Source organism: Dendropsophus ebraccatus, chromosome 5 (assembly GCF_027789765.1).
Source record: "Dendropsophus ebraccatus isolate aDenEbr1 chromosome 5, aDenEbr1.pat, whole genome shotgun sequence".
NCBI classification, from domain to species: domain Eukaryota; kingdom Metazoa; phylum Chordata; class Amphibia; order Anura; family Hylidae; genus Dendropsophus; species Dendropsophus ebraccatus.
The window spans coordinates 115878302-115896452 of NC_091458.1; the positions used below are offsets into that span (position 1 = coordinate 115878302).

An 18151-nucleotide genomic window follows, 5' to 3' on the forward strand; every position below is an offset into this window, starting at 1 on the left:
TTACACTATCACTATTATTATTCACAGCAAAAAAAAACATTGGGGGAGATATAAAAACTGTGCCAAAACACTTTCCCACCTTGTTCAAGGGGTGTGGCTTACAGCAGAGAGGGTGTGGCTTAGTTGAAAAGAGATGTGATGTCATGTGGCAAGGATTCACAAACACAAAACATACTGTGAAAAATCTGGTACATTCTTGGACTGCACTTGCAGTCTTAAGTGTTTAAAGTGATAGATCAATGAGAAACTTCCATCACAGGATCACTAGAGGAAGAGTGACATCGTACGTACATGGGACAGCAGTCTATCAGCACTTTGTGAGTGCTCTAGTGACAGCATAAACTTTACTATGATCCTTTTTTTTTTTTTAATTAAGAAAATCTATACACACAGACACAATTTGCTAGAATCTGATTTGTTGTTAATGAATACTGGATGAATATTAGAAATGCTCACCTCTAATTCTAGCTGTTTTTCAAGGATTTCCCTTTGTATTTTGAATTCATTTTGCTCAAACTTTCTGGCAGATTCCAGTTGGGTGATTTCGTCTTGAAGGCTAAGCAATTCATGGGACGGCTGAGAGGCTTCTGTCAAATACAAGCATAAATAGGAAAAACTTAGTGTTCAATTTCTTTTACCAAATTAATAAATACATGTTGGGGAGATTTATCAAACATGGTGTAAAGTGAAACTGGCTCAGTTTCCCCTAGCAACCAATCAGATTCCACCTTTCATTTTCCAAAGAGTCTGTGAGGAATGAAAGGTGGAATCTGATTGGTTGCTAGGGGAAACTGAGCCAGTTTCACTTTGATAAATCTCCCCCATGTAGGTTTAAAAAAAAAAAAAAGGATGAAGAAGGATAAGAACACAAATTATTCATTAGTACTGCACCACAGGAAAACTGGGCACACATAGTTGCTATGGGCAGTTTACACCTGTTTTTATTTATTTCACCTTGATAAATCTAGAACATTGTGTAGTGGCTGATCTGGGTTACTGCAGCTCTTATTCACATCAATGGGAGCTGATTTGCAGTAACCCTTGCTATCTGCCATCTGCTTCCTGTTCTGTTTCAACCTGTATGCCAATGTCACGACTTAAACATCTCAAACAGCTGTTGTGGAGGCTTTACATGACCCACAGATAGAACGGGGCTATCACAGGAAAGCCGATGCCGTGGTCCGTTTTTTTTAACCGCGACCCGGTTCCAGTGTACGGCACCGTTCTATCCACGGGTACCGGCCGGGCATGAAGCACAGGAGGCGGGTCGGCCCGCCCCCAGTGAGAGAGAATTCCCTCCCCTCTATGACGAATTAATGGAGCAGAGTCATAGAGGGGCGGGGGTTTCCTCCCACTGGAACCAAGCCGCAGTTCAAAAAACGGACCGCGGCACCGGCTTCCCCGTGACGGCGCCGTTCTATCTGTGGGTCATATTAAAGAGGATGTACCTGATGGTACATCCTCTTTAAACTCGCTGGGCATTGAACAGCTGCCTCTCTGAGCTAATCACCAAGTGTGGCATAGTGTCTCTCCTGAAGATTGGGAGGGATAGTAACATTGGAGAGACACTTTATCCAGTTACATGCTCTTACAGGATAGACCTGTTTATAAGAATAGAAATATTTGAGAGAATCACTCACTTTCTCTAAAGACGTGATTTTCTTTGCGGAGTTCCTCTATTTGCTGTTTAAACAACTTGACCTGAGCCTGAAGTTCGTCCTTCTCATGCTGCACCAGGGGATACGCTGCAAACTCTCTTAGCTTCTCTGTCAGGTTTTGGTTCTGTTGAGTCACAATGGACAGCTGTGCTTTTAGGGTATCCACCTCCACCTAAATAAAGAAGTAAATACTTGTAGTTGACATATACACACATATTTCAGTCAAGGCAGCATTAGCTTTGAATTATTAAAGGGGTTTTCTGGGCAGAACAGTCTGATGAGTAATCCACAGGCCAGATAATCCATCAGTTACTGATCATCAGGGTATCCAGCACTCCCACCAATCAGCTGTTCTGAACACGGCTGGAGGCAGCTAAATGGCAGCTAAGCTGCAGTAACCAGGCCCAGCTGCTCCCAGATATAGAATTCTTTCATAGAACGCAGTCCTCATGAATATAATGCTCTTTAAAAGGGTTATCCAGTGAAAATGTTTTTTCTTCTAAATCAACTGGTTTCTCAAAGTTATATATATATTTGTAATTTACGCCTATTTACAAATCTTGTCTTCCCATACTTATCAGCTGCTGTATGTCCTGCAGGAACTTCTGAAAACAGCCTGTGTTAGGCTGCTTTTCAGTCTGACACAGTGCTCTCTGCTGACATCTATGTCTGACACTGGAATTGTCCAGAGCAGGAAAGGATTTTCTATGGGAATTTGCTGCTGCTCTGGACAGTTCCAGCATGGAACAGAGATGGCAGCAGAGAGCACTCTGTCAGACTAAGAAGAAAACATAATTTCCTGCAGGACATACAGCAGCTGTTAAGTATGGGAAGACTTAAGATTTTTCAATAGAAGTAAATTACAAATCTATAAACTTTCTGAAACCAGCCCGATTTGAAAGAAAAAGATTTTCTCTGGATAACCCCTTTCACCATGAGATATTTCTCACTGAGCATACTGGCCAACTGGGAAATTTAGACCTTCAGGACTAATAACCTATTCGGGTTAAGTCCCTCGATGGCCTAAGCCAGAACAATGAGGTTATAACAATGTGGTCAACCATTACCCTATCCCTTTCCCACACTATATGTCACATTATTCCAGGCTGTTGGGTTTTGTATTTTGGGATCTTTGGCGTTTCATAGTATTGATTGGTTAGGTATTAGGGATATGCCTACACATCAGACCTCTGGGCTATCCCAGGGTTAGCAATAGGATCTTATATTGTTTATTCTCTAGTTGCATCTTATTTTCTATCCGAGTGCACACCACTTCTCACACAACAGGTAGGGTAAGGCAGGGGCTATTCAAATGTCCGCAATATACAGTGCACGCACAGTATTCTGCGGACCAGACCTCAGACGCCTGGCATCTGCATTTATTATGATTCAGTATTATAATAAATCACGATGCTGGGAGCTCTGGGTCCGGTCCAGAGAATACTGTCCAGTGTTTTGTTGATATGCGAATGTCCTCAACAATCCACAGTGTGCATTTTAGCATGTCTGCAGTTATTGGACTTATAGCACAAAATGGTGACCATCTCATCCACACTGTCCTGGAGTATTTTTGTGATAGTATGACAGCATGTTAGATGTCTCTAATGTATTTGTATATATTTTTTTCCCGTACAAATTAACACCTTAGAAAAGTCATCTATGTTATGCTGCTGCCATCTAACAGGGCACTAAGAAAGACATGGCAGGTTCATTTTAACATTTAGATTTAACCTTTATAATTTGCTCTTCCACAAATGATATCCTGGATCAGATCAAACTATTTTGACACCAAAAATACAGTGAAAAATGTCTACTCACCTGAAGCTGAGTTGCACGAGAGAGAGCTTGTTCCATTTCCTGCTTTTTTGTGTTGATTAAAATTGTATTTTCATGTAATTGTGCAGCTTCCTCTGAAAAAAGGAAATAAAAAGGAAAATGGCTATGAACCCCCATAGACAATAAGTTCCAACAATACACAGGATTCTATGTAAACTTATAAATCTGACCACAAAGACGCGCAATCTAGTAAAAAAAAATATAAATCTTATTGTATTATTTACCCTGACACACAAAACCCAATAAAATCAGAGAACGCACCCTCCATTGTACACAGTCAGTAGTATTATTTATTGCAATAATGCTTATACACTTATCCAATAGGCCTCAGATGTATGAAATATAGAAGATGTAAAGGTTATTGTAAAATAATATACTCAATACAATACTATACGGGACAATACTACTCCCTAGCCTGATCAATTATAGATCAAGCATGCTAGTATACAGCTCTCCTGTAGGTGGCTCACGTTTTTGTCAGCCACTTATCCTCCGTTAATGGGAAGATGTCTGGCTCACTAACAATGATTTTTGGTGCCACACGTTTACAACAGTCAGCTGGTGAACCAGCCTTTGCTTATTCTTCATTTTTTAACTGGGTACACTGGGTCATAAATGGCCCATAGCCTGAACAAACCTCTTCTTGGGTCACCTCATGTATCCACTGCAATCAACTTCAATTTATTACAAAAAAAAATGGAAAAAAGCAAGGATTTATACTAAGGGAATCTTTATAACCTAAACTGCTATTTCTGAAATAAATCTGGAAGACTTTTCGCTAAAAATCCTACAATAAACAGCATTTGTACTTTGTGCATATTGAACTTGACAGTAAAACAATATGCAGGACCATTATATTGGTAGTTACAGGTCAGATATTTGTAGCTCTGTATCACAAAAGAAAACCACAACTTATACCAAACATATGTTTAGAAATTTACATAGAATTCTGAACCAGAAATAGTGTGATGAAGGGTGGAGATTTACGTTAAAGAGGACCTGTCACCCCGGCTGCCAGGGCAGAGCCCACTGGCCTCCCCGGTGGAGCCCCGGATACTCAGCCCCTCCTGGAAGTCCCGCTCCTGGATCCGGTCCTGACACGGAGAAATCGCAGCTCCAAGCTGTGCACACACGTTATGCAAACCACTAGAGAAGAGTCTGACTTCCATAGAAAGTGACTGCTCCAGTTGTTTTCTATGGACGTCAGACTCCTCCCTATTGCGCACATACAGCTTCCAGCGGTGATTCCTCTGAGCCAGCACGGGGTCCAGAAGGGACTTCCAGGAAAGGCTAAGTATCCGGGGCTCCAACAGGGGAAAGGGGGGCGGGGCAGTCTCTGCCCCAGCAGCCGGGGTGAGAGGTCCCCTTTAAACAGGTTTTCCCACCTGAGGGTACGTTTACACATACTTAATGGGAATCCGTCACTTGGTTTATGCTGCCTTAAATGAGAACAGCATAAATTAGTGAGGGAAATGCTGACCAGATCAATGTATCACTTACATCATTTTGTTCAGCTGTTCTCCTAATATGCAGGAGAATAGGATTCTTGCCACACTCCTCCCCCCAGCTGCTGATTGACAGTTGACTGCCTATACACAGCATGGATAGATAACTGGTGGGCAGAGTTTTCTGCTTCTCATGAATATCCAGGACTACTGGGCTCATGCACATAATGGAGAGGAGTACTTACTGTCCATGTTATTCAGGAGGATCAGCTGCACAGAACAATGTAAGTAATGTAAGATCATTCTAGTCAGCTTTTCTGTCACTAGTATAGACGACAGCATAAATGTACTGGGTCTCTTTAATCCGCTGCACATTTCATGCTGTAGATTTGTATTTTGGGCCATTTCAGCTATTTATAATTTTTAAATCCACAAATTTGCAGCAGATTAAAAACATATAAATGCTCCCATACAAAGTTATCCTGTCTGCCTATCCAAATACAGGGGCCCCCTGCGATCTGTAGAAGGGGCACTTCAGTCTCCCTGTTGCAGCAAACAGCCCTGAAAACAGAGGAGTACAATGTTCATCTGTTTCTGCAGCTCTTTCTAATGGGAGACTGAGGTGCCACTCTCCAGCTCGCAGGAGCGGTTCCAGTGTTTGTACCCCCCACCCCTCCAGCCATAAGTTAGTTATCCCCTTCAAGGGTAAAACAGCAAAATGCATCTTATTTACCAACCTCTGTTTCTCCTCTCATCTTCACTGACTTTCTGGGTTTTCTTCAAATATTCCTCTTTGAGTTCAATTTGGTATCTATCACATAAAATCAGAGAAGGGAGTCTACCAATGATCTGGAGGTGGTTTTGTGTCAAAAAGTCACACATTCTTTTTTTGCAATCGCTTTATTCCTCAAAAATTTGCAACTTTTGGTCCATGGGTCCCTCTCCAAGTGGAAAAATATGTGGGGCAACATGAAACTGCATATTTTAAGGGTACCTATAAGTAAAACAAACGTCTGGCATGTTATAGCCACATGTCAAAGGTTTGTATGGGTGAGACCCCCGCTGATTGCTAGAATGAAGGGGCAGAGGCCCTTAGGAGCAGAAAGAGGGTGTGTGGGTAGTGTGGCTTCATGTGCTGCCCCCATGTCTTCTTACCCTTTGTAAGTAAGTGGTGATTAAAGTTGCATTTAGTACAGATGCTTATGCGCACAGCGTCCAAACACTGTGCCCTACTGCTACAAGGAGGGTTTATAGGGCTTAGGGGGTGTGGTTTCCTTAGGGTGCTATTACACGGGCCGATGGCAACCTGATCAATACTGTTAACAAGCACTGGTCTGCTAGATTGGTGCTCGGCCTATTACTGGGCCTATTACAAGGCCCGATAATCGTTTAGCAAGGGCTACACAGACATCATTAGCGATGTCTGTGCAGCCTTTGTCTAAACAGTTTTTACATTACCTAACCACATTCCCTGTCTCCTTCTGCACTTTGCCTCCTCCCCGATCCCGTACACTGCAGCTTGAGCGGCCTGTCACTGGCTGGGACAACCGCAGCCAGTAATTGGCTGAGCACCTATCAGCTGCAGTGCTGAAGCTGCAGAGTGTGGGACCGGGGAGGAAGCAGAGGCAGAGCACAGGAGGAGACCAGAAACGTGGATAAGTAATGTAAATACTGTTTGTTGAATCGTCAGCTGCCGGCCGCTGTTATACGTAGCAATGCGCTGTCGGAACCCGATGATTTTAGGTCAGGGCCTAAAGAAACAATCAGCCAATGATCCTTTCATCAGCTGATTATTGTCTCTATTACACGGAGCGATAGTGAGAAGGCAGATTATCGCTCCGTGTAATAGGGCCCTTTAAGCTAATTTTCAAATCCTGTAGCTGAACAGACAAGCAGACAAGATACAAACCGTAAACATTCATCCTTAAGCTTCTGCTCAAATGTATCTTCAATATTCTTTACATCCCGCTCTCGTTTCCTGAGCAATTCGTTCACACTTCTGTTCTTTTCTTCTTGTAACTTTTGAGCTCTAAAGCAAATTATACCAATAGGTCATAAGGGCTCAGCATAAAGATAACTGCACAATTTCTGGAACCCACTTTCATGCTGCCGGGACCACAAGTCATCAGGGTGGTCCCCCTTGGTTTCTCCCCACCTGCTGACCTTGATGGACAGATTTCTCCCTATACCCAAAGAAATAGCCAGAGATCTATTAATCAGGGCTGGCAGGGTGGAGAGATTGCATGCAAGGGACCACTGCTCGTATTAGCAGTTACAGCAAAAATGAAGGAGGCAGAGCACGCACTGAGCACATCTGTCCCTTCCTTTTAGCGATCGGTGGTGGTCTCAGCACCCGGACCGATCCAAACTTCTGACATGTCGCTATGAAATTATAGGTACACTCTAAACAAATTTTTAAAATGTTTGGGGATGTTTTTCCGATTTTGCTATTTATATTATAAAATAATCCTATAATTTATTCTGGCCACTAGACCTAATCCTGATCACAGGTTTCCTGTTCTGTCTGTGATGATAAGTAGGGGACTGCTGGTAAGTGATCTGTACTGATTGCAAAAACAGCAGCTCTGCTACCTGCTTTCTGTGGAATGGCCTCTCCACAGGTCACAGAAGTTACTAAGCAAATCGAGATTAGCGAACTTCGAGCATGTTTGGGTTGGTCCGAATCCCTTGTGGGTGGCATCTGATTACTGATGGCTAAGGAAGTTGGATGCAGCCCTAGGGAGTCCTAGAAAACATGGATACAGCCATAGGCCATAGGCTGTTTTCATGTTTTCCAGGACTCCCTAGGGCTGCATCCAACTTCTTCAGTCACCTTTAACAAATGTCACCCACAAGGGATTCGGACGAACCCAAACTAGCTTGAAGTTTGCTCCCTCTACTGAACGTGCCTAGTGTCCCATACAAAGAATAGGGTAATAATGTATTAAAAAATACACTCTAAATTGATGAGAACAAACAAGCACGTTCCAATATCTGGCTCTATCAGTATAATCAAATCTAAGTGATAAACTCACTTTAAAAGGGTTACCTGGTATACAAATATGATTATATTTTACTGGGGGTGCTATGAGAATAAAAAGCAGTTCCTGGTGTGATGTCATGCAGTACCCCACTCATCACTCTAATTTCTACTTTTGAGACAGACTCTTCTCAGTCACGAGCCAATCACTGGCCTCGGAGGTGTCCTGCCTCAGTCTGTGATTGGCTGAGTAGACTGTTACTGTTAACAAGTCCATCTCATAAGTAGAAAGAAGCATGACGAGACGGGGAATAAATAATGTCGCATTAGGAGCTGTAGGCAGCCAGGTAGGTGAACATGATTTTTTTTATTTTTATAGTGCCCACAGCAAGATATGACATATTGCATATGCCCGGATAACCCTTTAAGGGTGGGTTCCCACGTAACGGATCCGGGTTATCTTTATGTTTCCTACCTCACAAAGAAACAACATAACATTATTGCCTTATAACCCACTACCATTAGTCTAATTAGATAATCTTTTAGGCCTTGTGAGACTTTATTCTATTAATATTTCCTGTACATTTAATTTTACACTTTCCCTTTATTGCTCAGTAACTGAACGGCCTCAGAAATTACTAGAACTTACAGCTCAAAAGCTTCAATGCGTTGGCGAAGGTCCATATCCCGGTATCGTACAGTCTCAATTTCTTTCAGCAGTGCCTGTCTCTGAGCATACAATTCCTTGGAATCAATCTGTAAAGAGAGGAGGAGCTGCATCTTAACAGTCTTAACAAGATGCCCTCTTCTTCCTTTTCTTTAAATGTAACACAACAGACACTGAGGGGGACATTTACAAAGGAGTCTAGTGTGAGAGACTATTCTAATGTGGGTTGGTGTTTATTTTGTTACATTATATTGTGTGTGATTTATGGAAAAGTCGCAAACAAATTCACCTGATACTGACCAGACGTAGGCCTGCACCAGTTTTTGCAACAATAAATTGGACGCAAATTATGTGAATTTTGGGGGGAGTACTCAAAACAGGCAGATTAAAAAAAGGTTGCATCTAAAAATATTCACCTGTCGAATACTGGTTCATGAATAGAACTTAGACCAAAAATGGGTGAAAAATCCAAATTATACACCTAAAAATAGACGCAAAGCCCCTGATAAATTTCCCCTGAGATTTTTACCTGGTGTTTACGTTAAACAGAAGCCTAAAGATGCAGTGTGAACTAAGCATAATACTAACAATCACAACATAAAGAAGTATTCCACTCAAACATAACTTTTTCTATGTTGCTGCCCATGCTGAGACTAACAATTCTTTCCATACTTATTATTATCTATTCGGTCTCCTTCTCCCAGTTTTGTGAGCTTTTCTCTCCATCTCCCTCTCTTCCCCCCTCCCTTCTGAGACAGCTGATGTAAACAAGTCCCTACTTGCAACTTTTTAATGCCAGAGGGATAGTCACAAAGAGTTCATCAACAAATTGACCTCATATTAACCCTCCCAGCATTACAAAATTGCAGATAGGTACTTGTTTACATCAGCCGTCTCAGAAGGAATGAGGAGGGAGGAAGGGGAGATGAAGCAAAAAGCTCACACACAGTTTTTTGTCTCTTCAGCAGAAAGCAGAAATGGGAGAAGGAGACTTAATAGAAAATGACTACTAGAGATGAGCGAACCGGGTTCGGGTTCGAGTCCAGCCGAACCTGAACGATTGGTATTAGATTAGCGGTGGCTGCTGAACTTGGATAAAGCCATAAGGCTATGTGGAAAACATATATATATATATAGTCATTGGCTGTGTCCATGTTTTCCAGACAACTTTAGAGCTTTATCCAAGTTCAGCAGCCCCCGCTAATAAAATGCCGATCGTTCGGGTTCAGCTGGACTCAAACCCGAACCCGGTTCGCTCATCTCTAATAATAACAAGTATAGAATGAATTATTAGTTTTTTTCATGGGCAGCAACATATTAAAAGTTATGAGTGGAATACCCCTTGAAAGTGTACCTGTCACCTCTCCACTCTGTATCTATGTGAATGAGACAGCTCCATACACTTACAATATTGGTCTGTCTCAGTCACGTGACACGGTGGAAGGAATGGGATAAGAGCAAACTCCTCCCACCTTGTTCTCGTAATCTGGGATCTAAAACAGACCCTGACCGATAAAACGTTTTGATAAGTCTCTATTACAGTGCTGTCTAACCATCTGAATTCAGATACATGATTTTACATACAATAAAATGATCAGCTTGCTATCATTACCTCCTGTTGCTTCTGAAGTCGTTCTATAGCATTTTTCTCGCGTGACACCAAGCCATCATATTTCAGCTGGTAGGTCTTTTCCAAATCTCTACGGAAATCAGAAATCTCCTTCTGGGACTTTTCTCTTTCTTCCAGCTTTATTTTTGCAAGTTCAACATCTTTAAAATGCTGGAACTTGGTAAAAATAAAAAACAAGAGTTAATGTAATGAACAAAAATATTTGTTTCTATGTTTATTTTATGGAACAAAATTATACTGGTAATCAGCTGGAAAAGAACAATACCGTTTTGAACAATAACAGCATGGGGCAGTGTGCCCTTTACAGGCATATACAATATACAAGGGTATCTCAGACCTCAACCTGCTCTGAACTCAAACAGTTCAGTTCTCAAACAGTATTTTCAAGGACAGTAATACCTTGGTGTTCAAACGCTATCTGAATTTGAAGTGTTCAGTAGTGAGACAAAAAATTTACCTGGAAGTAACCTTCACAATTCAAACTTTGCTCGGTATCTAACGTTTTTGCAAGAGTGGATGGTGGGTTGTACCTGGTGAGTTTAGCACTGGTGAGGCTTCACATACAGTACAGTACAGTATAAGACAGGTGTGAAGTAATCATAGCCAGCACCTCCACAGTGAACACAATGCAATCAATAGGCTCATGGTATAAGGTAGCAAGGTATAGATTAGGAAATGACTGTTGTGGCATAGAGGGTGCAACAGCAACAAGTGTGGCAACAATGTAGTGAAGAAGAATAAAGCGCAGAGCACTCACGCAAAGCAGTTCAACAATAAATCTATAATTCAAATCTTCATAGAGAGTGGGGTAGTAGGAGAAGAATGCAGGCAGGGTAGTAGGAGAACGCTGGCATCGTTCTCCTACTACGCAGCTCACTATGAAAATGACTTTTCGTGGAACTGCTTTGGGTGAGTTCTCTGCGCCTTATTCTAATTCGCTACATAGTACTACTATTAAGATTGCTGGAGTACATATACAGTACAGTAGTGGTACAGTCAGTGCACCACCATCTCCCATCCTTTACAGTGCTGGGGTGGAGGTGCACTATACAGTAAAGGATGAGTGGGGAGTTGGTGCATTGCTGTACTATAATTGCTGGCTTTGCTGAACATTTCTTGTTTTAACATACTATACAGTATAGTGCTGTTCTATACTGGAGTGATTATACTGGGCACTTTTTAATGTAATAAATGAGTACTATAGTTAACTATTGGTGGGTGCTGGAACCAACTGAACACATTTATATTATTTCTTATGAGAAAACACTGCTCGGTTCTCAAACTGCCCTCCTGAACCAATTAAGCTAACGGTGTACCATTGTATATACGCTTATGTTTGGCCACATGTCCTCAAACCTGTAATGATGAGAAGACATTGGTCAATCCCTACACTGGCACAGGTTAGTATAACTACTAACCTTTTGAGACATTTCCTGCTGGAGCTGCTCCTCGATTTCTCTGCGATACTCTAACAGCTTGCCTTCCAGGGACTCAAATTTTGGACGTTTTGGATACAATTCCTCAAACTGTTCGTCAATAAACTTCATTTTCTCCACTGTGAAAATAGAAGAAATGTGAGAGATTCTAGGGTGAGTGTAAGCAACAAAAGAGGTTTATAATCAACAATTCATTTACCAGCAGGATTAAAAGAAGAAGTCCAGCAAATTTTTAAAAACTTGCCAACCTGCAGGGGTGGGGAACATAATAGACAAGTGCTGCTTACCTCTCCTCATGCCCACACAGGTTCTAGGATCCCAGCTGGAACTAATTTTCCCCCAAGTTTCGATGTCATCACGACTCGGGGGAGAAATGTCCGACCCAGCTGATGGATTGCCCCATCAGCCAAACAGAACGTGCAGCTGTGTCCTGCCCCAGTTACTAATAGACTGCCCGCTCAGCCAATCAGCCGGGTTGTCATGTCACTGAAATCAGGGATTCTGAAGCGGCAAAGCAGCACTTCGGGGGCACAGGGAAAGGTAAGTTAAGCCTGTTTGTTATGTTCCCTGCCTGCTTACTACAGTGACATTTGATAAAACAAAATTTAATGATTTATTATTTAGTTTTTAAAAGTCATTCTGCTTTCCAAGTTTTATGATTTTACAGAATAGTCTAGAATAACACTCTGGTCGGTCTCATATGTAATCTGTAATATCATCCAGGGAATTGGAACACCTGGAAAAAGAGAGGGACTTTTTACAAGACTAAATTAAAAACTAAATATGGGTTTAAATTTCAATGTATATTCACTCTACTATATTTACCAGTATTGACTTTATAGGCAATGTGTGGTACAGTAGTTCTGTTTATCTGGACCAGACCACTTAACCTTTACTTTGATGTCGAATGACCCTTGGGTGCTCATGACCCTATCACCTGTTGTCCTTCCTTAGAACACATTTAGCAGGTGCTGACCAATGCACACTGTTAACATTTTGGAGGTTCTGCAACTCTAACCAACCTTCATTTTTGCCAACAAAATTTGGGCATGTTCACACACAGTAAAATACTACCAAAATACGTCCGTCATTTTAAATGAATGTAAAATAATGTATGAACAGGTGAAAGAAAAAGTCCATTATTTTGTTAGAGCATGTTGTAAAAAAAAGAAGAGCATGTTCATTATTCTGACAATTGTGGACAATTCCCTATTGACTTCAATGGAGCACATTATGACATTGAAAATACGACCATATTTTTGCCTCAAAATTAAGGCCGTATTTTGCTTTTATTTCATTGTGTCTCTCATCAAAGTTGCTCAGATGGTTACAGCCCTATTACATGGCCCGATACTGAGGCGCAAGCAAGTGCTGTCCTGTCAGGTCAGCGCTTGCTTACTCCTCATTCCCTACTCTCTATCTGTTATTACACGCACAGACAACGAACAGGGAGGAGCCCCAGGCTGGGCTGCCTGGACGATTCTTTGATCGCCCATAGAATATAGCTGTGTTTTGCCATCATAAGCATGTGCATGTCGACTGATCACTGCCTTTGAACATGACCTATTACACCAAACGATTATCGTCCGGAACAGCCAGTAATCGCCAGAGTACAACTGCTAATCGATTGGTGTAACAGGGCCTTTACAGTTGCCCATTGTCAGAGTACAATTAAACAATACCTATTGACTCCTTGTAAAGAGAAGTTGTGGTTGTCTGACTGTAAGCATCTCTGCCATCTTTCTGGAGGTGGTAGCCTATTAGTTCTGTCAGGATTTGCATAAGAAAACCTTCAAAGCAAAGAAAAATATGAGATAATGAATGCATTTATTAAAAAGCTATATTACATATACAGTATACCTGTAGACAGCCAATCACATAAGGGCTGTAAGTCAGGGACACAAGATAATGCTGCACGACAATACACTCCAGAGTCACCCAAGCAATTCAGTGGGTGCTCAAAGAACTAAGTTTTCCCCTATACCCTCCAACATCTTGCTGGACTGCAGGGAGGTCCAGCAGCATTCTCATTCTCATTGAGCCGAACAAAAAAAGGATATCCCATCAGGTCGAACACCTTGTTAAAACATGCTCAGCACGCAAACAAAAATGCCTTATGGGTATGGGTATGCCTTATTATAGACTCCATAGTCAAACATGGAACAAATAATCAACAAGCAACTATACCTTTTGCACTACCTTTCTGGTGGACCGATGTCTGCGGTAAAAAAACAGCAATAAAAAGGTAAATCAGCATATAAAATAACTCCAATATATCATGTAGAATATAACAAGCAATTAAAACCCACATTACCAGAGACTTGTAGAACTCGGATTTAGGGTTGATCTTCATCAGCTGCATTAAATCGTGGATCGTGAAATCCTTTATGATAAAGAAATAAAATAAAATACTCTTTGTACAAACCATTTAGTCCTTCTTAAACATGCTGTAAACATAGTAAAGCTCTGTTCTTATAAGGTGGGTTGGATGCATACACACTGGGACATATACACCAACGTCCCTATCTACTTAAATATACAATGTACGACAATAAGTGATCTATCGGAATACGTTTAGACAGAACACCTTTCTTAAACAGGACTATGCTTATTTATATGTTTTATACAACAAAAAAAATACAGATTCATGTGTATAATTGGCAGCACATGTCTAAAATGCATGTCTAAAACCGAGCCTAACCATTCTGTTTCAAGCTCTTTAGGTTCCTTAAGTAAAGTGAATAAGTAAAAAATAAAAACATTGCATAAAATATGAAAAATCTTCATAAACTGTTAATCCTTAGTTTTAGTTCTGCCATGAAGTTAAATATGAGAATGGTCAGATGACATTAAAGGGGTTGTCCGGCGATAACAAATTATTCACAGAATAACACACATTACAAAGTTATACAACTTTGTAATGTATGTTATGTCTGTGAATGGCCCCCTTCCCCGTGTCCCACCACCCCCCACCCGTGTACCCGGAAGTGTGGTGCGCTATACATACCTGTCACAAGCCGCGTCATCAGCCGCTCAGCCGCGATTGGCTGAGCACAGTTATGCTCAGCCAATCGCGGCTGAGCTTCTGATGACGCTGCAGAGGGCGGCCAGCACTCGGGAAGATCCGCTGGCCGCCCGAAGAAGACGTCACTGCTGAGGATCGGAGACCGTGGTCGGCACGTGACAGGTAATGTATAGCGCACCACACTTCCGGGTACACGGGTGGGGGTGGTGGGACACGGGGAAGGGGGCCATTCACAGACATAACATACATTACAAAGTTGTATAACTTTGTAATGTGTGTTATTCTGTGAATAATTTTTTATCGCCGGACAACCCCTTTAAGCGATCTTAAAACAATCTCAATAACGATTTTTCCAAACGAAATATCGTTCCCTCTAAACGCTGATCGTTATAAAAAACACATTGTTACTTCGAAATTGTCAATCGTTCGATTGGGCGAATTATCGCTCTGTGTAAATGCACCATTACTCTAAGGTATGAATCAAGGTAAACCCAATGTACCTGTTCTTTCTCCAGCCCACATTCTGGGTAAAACACTGATAGAGAAAACTCGTAGCCACATCTTCTCAGGTGATCTGCCACTAGGCTATTACAGGCCCTGTGCAACAGTGAGTCGCCAGAAACAGGCGGAGGCTGAAGGGACTCGTTGCCAGCGGCACGCAGCTTCAGATCCTGAATCAGCTGATTTCTCAGTTGTGTCTTGTAAAAAGAAATATATAAAGAGAACGTCATTCATAGGAACTGGAAATATTCATTTCAAGCAATTGTTTTATTCTGTTTCCGGGATTTCTGAAAATAAAGCTTAGGCCAAGTTCACACACTGTATTTGTACAATAACACAACGACCGTTATTGTAATTTACAACAGCCGCTGTTTATTGACAGCGTGCATCGTGGTGTATACACTATGACCGGGATTCCATGCAGCCTCACAGAAAACTAACATGTCTATTTTGTGAGGCCGCTATTCATTGAACAGCAGCCGCACAAGATAGCCTGTGCACACAATGTAAAGTACAGCTCCCAGCTGTACTTTACATTTTGCTCTATGGCTAATTGAAAAGTGGGCACACCCAAATGTGCCCGCATTTCAATTAAAATGGAATAAAACGGCCTATGTTCATGTTTTGTGTGAACATGTCCTTAAAGAGATTATCCAAAGAACAGACTTTACTGTCTACTAGATAGGTGATAAGAATCTGAAGAACAGAGGTCAATTGTCCACTGAATGAATGGAGCAAAAGGCATGTGCACTACTGCTCCATTTGCTCTCTCTGGGACTAAGGGAGACAAACAAACACAGCAGCCAAATATAGTTGGCACTCACACAGCAAGTGAAAGGAGAGGCAATGTGCATAGATCGACCACCACACAGGAAAACAAGGTTATCACCTATTCTGTGGATAGGTAAAAAATTTATATTGGGAAAACCCATATAATTACTGTATGGAACTTTGTAATACACTTGGATATGACATATAACCAGCCTCCGGTTGTGAACAAGAATGTTTCCGTTCACACAGAGAAAATAAAACACTTTAAATGGTAAGTAACTGAAACCAGTGTAAAGTTTAATAACTTTTCATTAATCAACAAGTAAGGTTTATTAAGACAAAACGTATATAATATTTTACAAAAGAAAAAAAAAAAAAAAAAAAAAAAAAAAAAAAAAAAAATGGGCAGCACCTCTATGCCTCTGTTTACACTGCAGGTTGCACGCTGCTTGTGGCTTAAGTACAGACAAAAATACAAAAAGTGCAACAGCAACCCACCGGTGTAAGGGCTTACCGTATATACTCCTCCCAGTGTACACAACAATAAAAACTGCTAGAGTAGGGACCATGTCTCTGAGGACACCTTAAAGGGGTAGTGCGGCGCTAAGAAATTATTCACAAAATAACACACATTACAAAGTTATACGACTTTGTAATGTATGTTATGTATGTGAATGGCCCTTGTTCCCCGACCCCGCCCATGGACCTGGAAGTGTAGTGCATTACACATACCTGATTCGTGTTGACCCCCGTCCGCCGTCTTCTGACAGTGATGTGATCTTTGGGAGGCCGGCCGACCCGCTCCTGCCTTCCCTCACGCCGGCCCCCCTCTACCGCGTCATAACTATGCTCAGCTGAAATTGGCTGAGCACAGTTATGCTCAGCCAATCGCGGCTGAGCAGCTGATGATGCGGCACACGTCATCAGCTGCTCAGCCGCGATTGGCTGAGCACAGTTATGCTCAGCCAATCGGGGCTGAGCACAGCTATGACGCGGCAGAGGGGGGCCGGCATGAGGGACGGCAGGAGCGGGTCGGACGGCCTCCCAGAAGACGGCGGACGAGGGTCGACACGTATCAGGTATGTGTAATGCACTACACTGCCGGGTCCACGGGTCGGGGAACACTGGGAAGGGGGCCATTCACATACATAACATACATTACAAAGTTGTATAACTTTGTAATGTGTGTTATTTTGTGAATAATTTCTTAGCGCCCCACTACCCCTTTAACATGGTGACATGCACTCTGTTTGATTAAACAGTTTGCTAAGATCCTCCTTTTTTTCAATATCTACAGAGCAGGTTTTTATCGTGTGTACACTGGGAGGAATATATATGGGAAGATCTTGCACCTGTGGGTTGCTGTTGCACTTTTGTTAATATTTTACAAAGGTTAAGTATAAAAAATGTATAGACCTTAGGCATGAATGCCAGTATAGTCTCCAAACTATGTGATCAGAAAAAAAGGACACCGGCCACTTCCTCTCGGCAAGATCTAGGTTTAATAGTAAGAAAAGAAAGAATTACCTTCAGTGAATCTAAAACCCCCTTCTTTTTAAAGGTCTGATAAAGTCTTTTCCGCAATTCTTCCTGGGATAAGGACTTCAGCTCACTCTGAGACATTTGGCCGGGGAAGGTGAAATCTGTCAAAAATACAAATACAAAAAAAAGTAAATTATATTGGTAAAGGTTCAGCCTTCACATAACAGCGCACTGCCTTGGTACTAGTCCTGAGATATAGTGACATCTACAGCTAGTCACAGACCTGCAGGACAGCAGGGGAGCTGTATACATCCCTAAAGCCAAGAGGAGGAAGCACTGGCAGGAGAGGGCAGCACTGAGCCCAGGTGGCAGCTGTCCCACACTGGTCTAGCTGATGTGGGCGCTCTTACCCACTGTGCCAGCACTGTATATGTGGCAGGAGAGTGATGCTTACACATACTCCTAACAATAGAAACATGTCAGGTGGGAGATATTATCATAACTTATCAGAAGCATTCCACTATACTAACACAGAACCTGGTACTCCACTAGATACACTATGGATACATGTGTAGTACCTGATATGACATGTACACAATCTGTAATACTCACCCACCTGGAGCATATAGGAGCGCTCACAGTGCCAACCGCCAGTCTAAGGGTAAACACAGCGCACATAACCGCCTGGAATCCTATTCACATGGCAACCAATCACACCAA

General features: G+C 41.9%; 1 protein-coding gene across 2 annotated transcripts in view; it reads right to left on the reverse strand.

Annotated features, from left to right (window-relative positions):
* Nucleotides 1-18150, reverse strand: part of OFD1 (OFD1 centriole and centriolar satellite protein) — a 43066-nt gene extending 24916 nt beyond the window's left edge. The window contains exons 1-14 of one of the 2 annotated variants that reach the window (XM_069971073.1): nt 18044-18150; nt 17477-17592; nt 15178-15375; nt 13967-14035; nt 13840-13870; nt 13335-13442; nt 11635-11771; nt 10199-10372; nt 8569-8675; nt 6849-6968; nt 5677-5750; nt 3477-3568; nt 1641-1830; nt 457-587 (exon numbers count right to left, since the gene is read on the reverse strand). In XM_069971073.1, the coding sequence (XP_069827174.1) occupies nt 457-587; nt 1641-1830; nt 3477-3568; nt 5677-5750; nt 6849-6968; nt 8569-8675; nt 10199-10372; nt 11635-11771; nt 13335-13442; nt 13840-13870; nt 13967-14035; nt 15178-15375; nt 17477-17592; nt 18044-18056 (1560 nt within the window). In that variant the 5' untranslated portion in view covers nt 18057-18150. The remainder of the gene's footprint in view (nt 1-456; nt 588-1640; nt 1831-3476; nt 3569-5676; nt 5751-6848; nt 6969-8568; nt 8676-10198; nt 10373-11634; nt 11772-13334; nt 13443-13839; nt 13871-13966; nt 14036-15177; nt 15376-17476; nt 17593-18043) is intronic. The other variant, XM_069971074.1, reaches the window with a different exon arrangement.
* Nucleotide 18151: the final 1 nt, after the last annotated feature.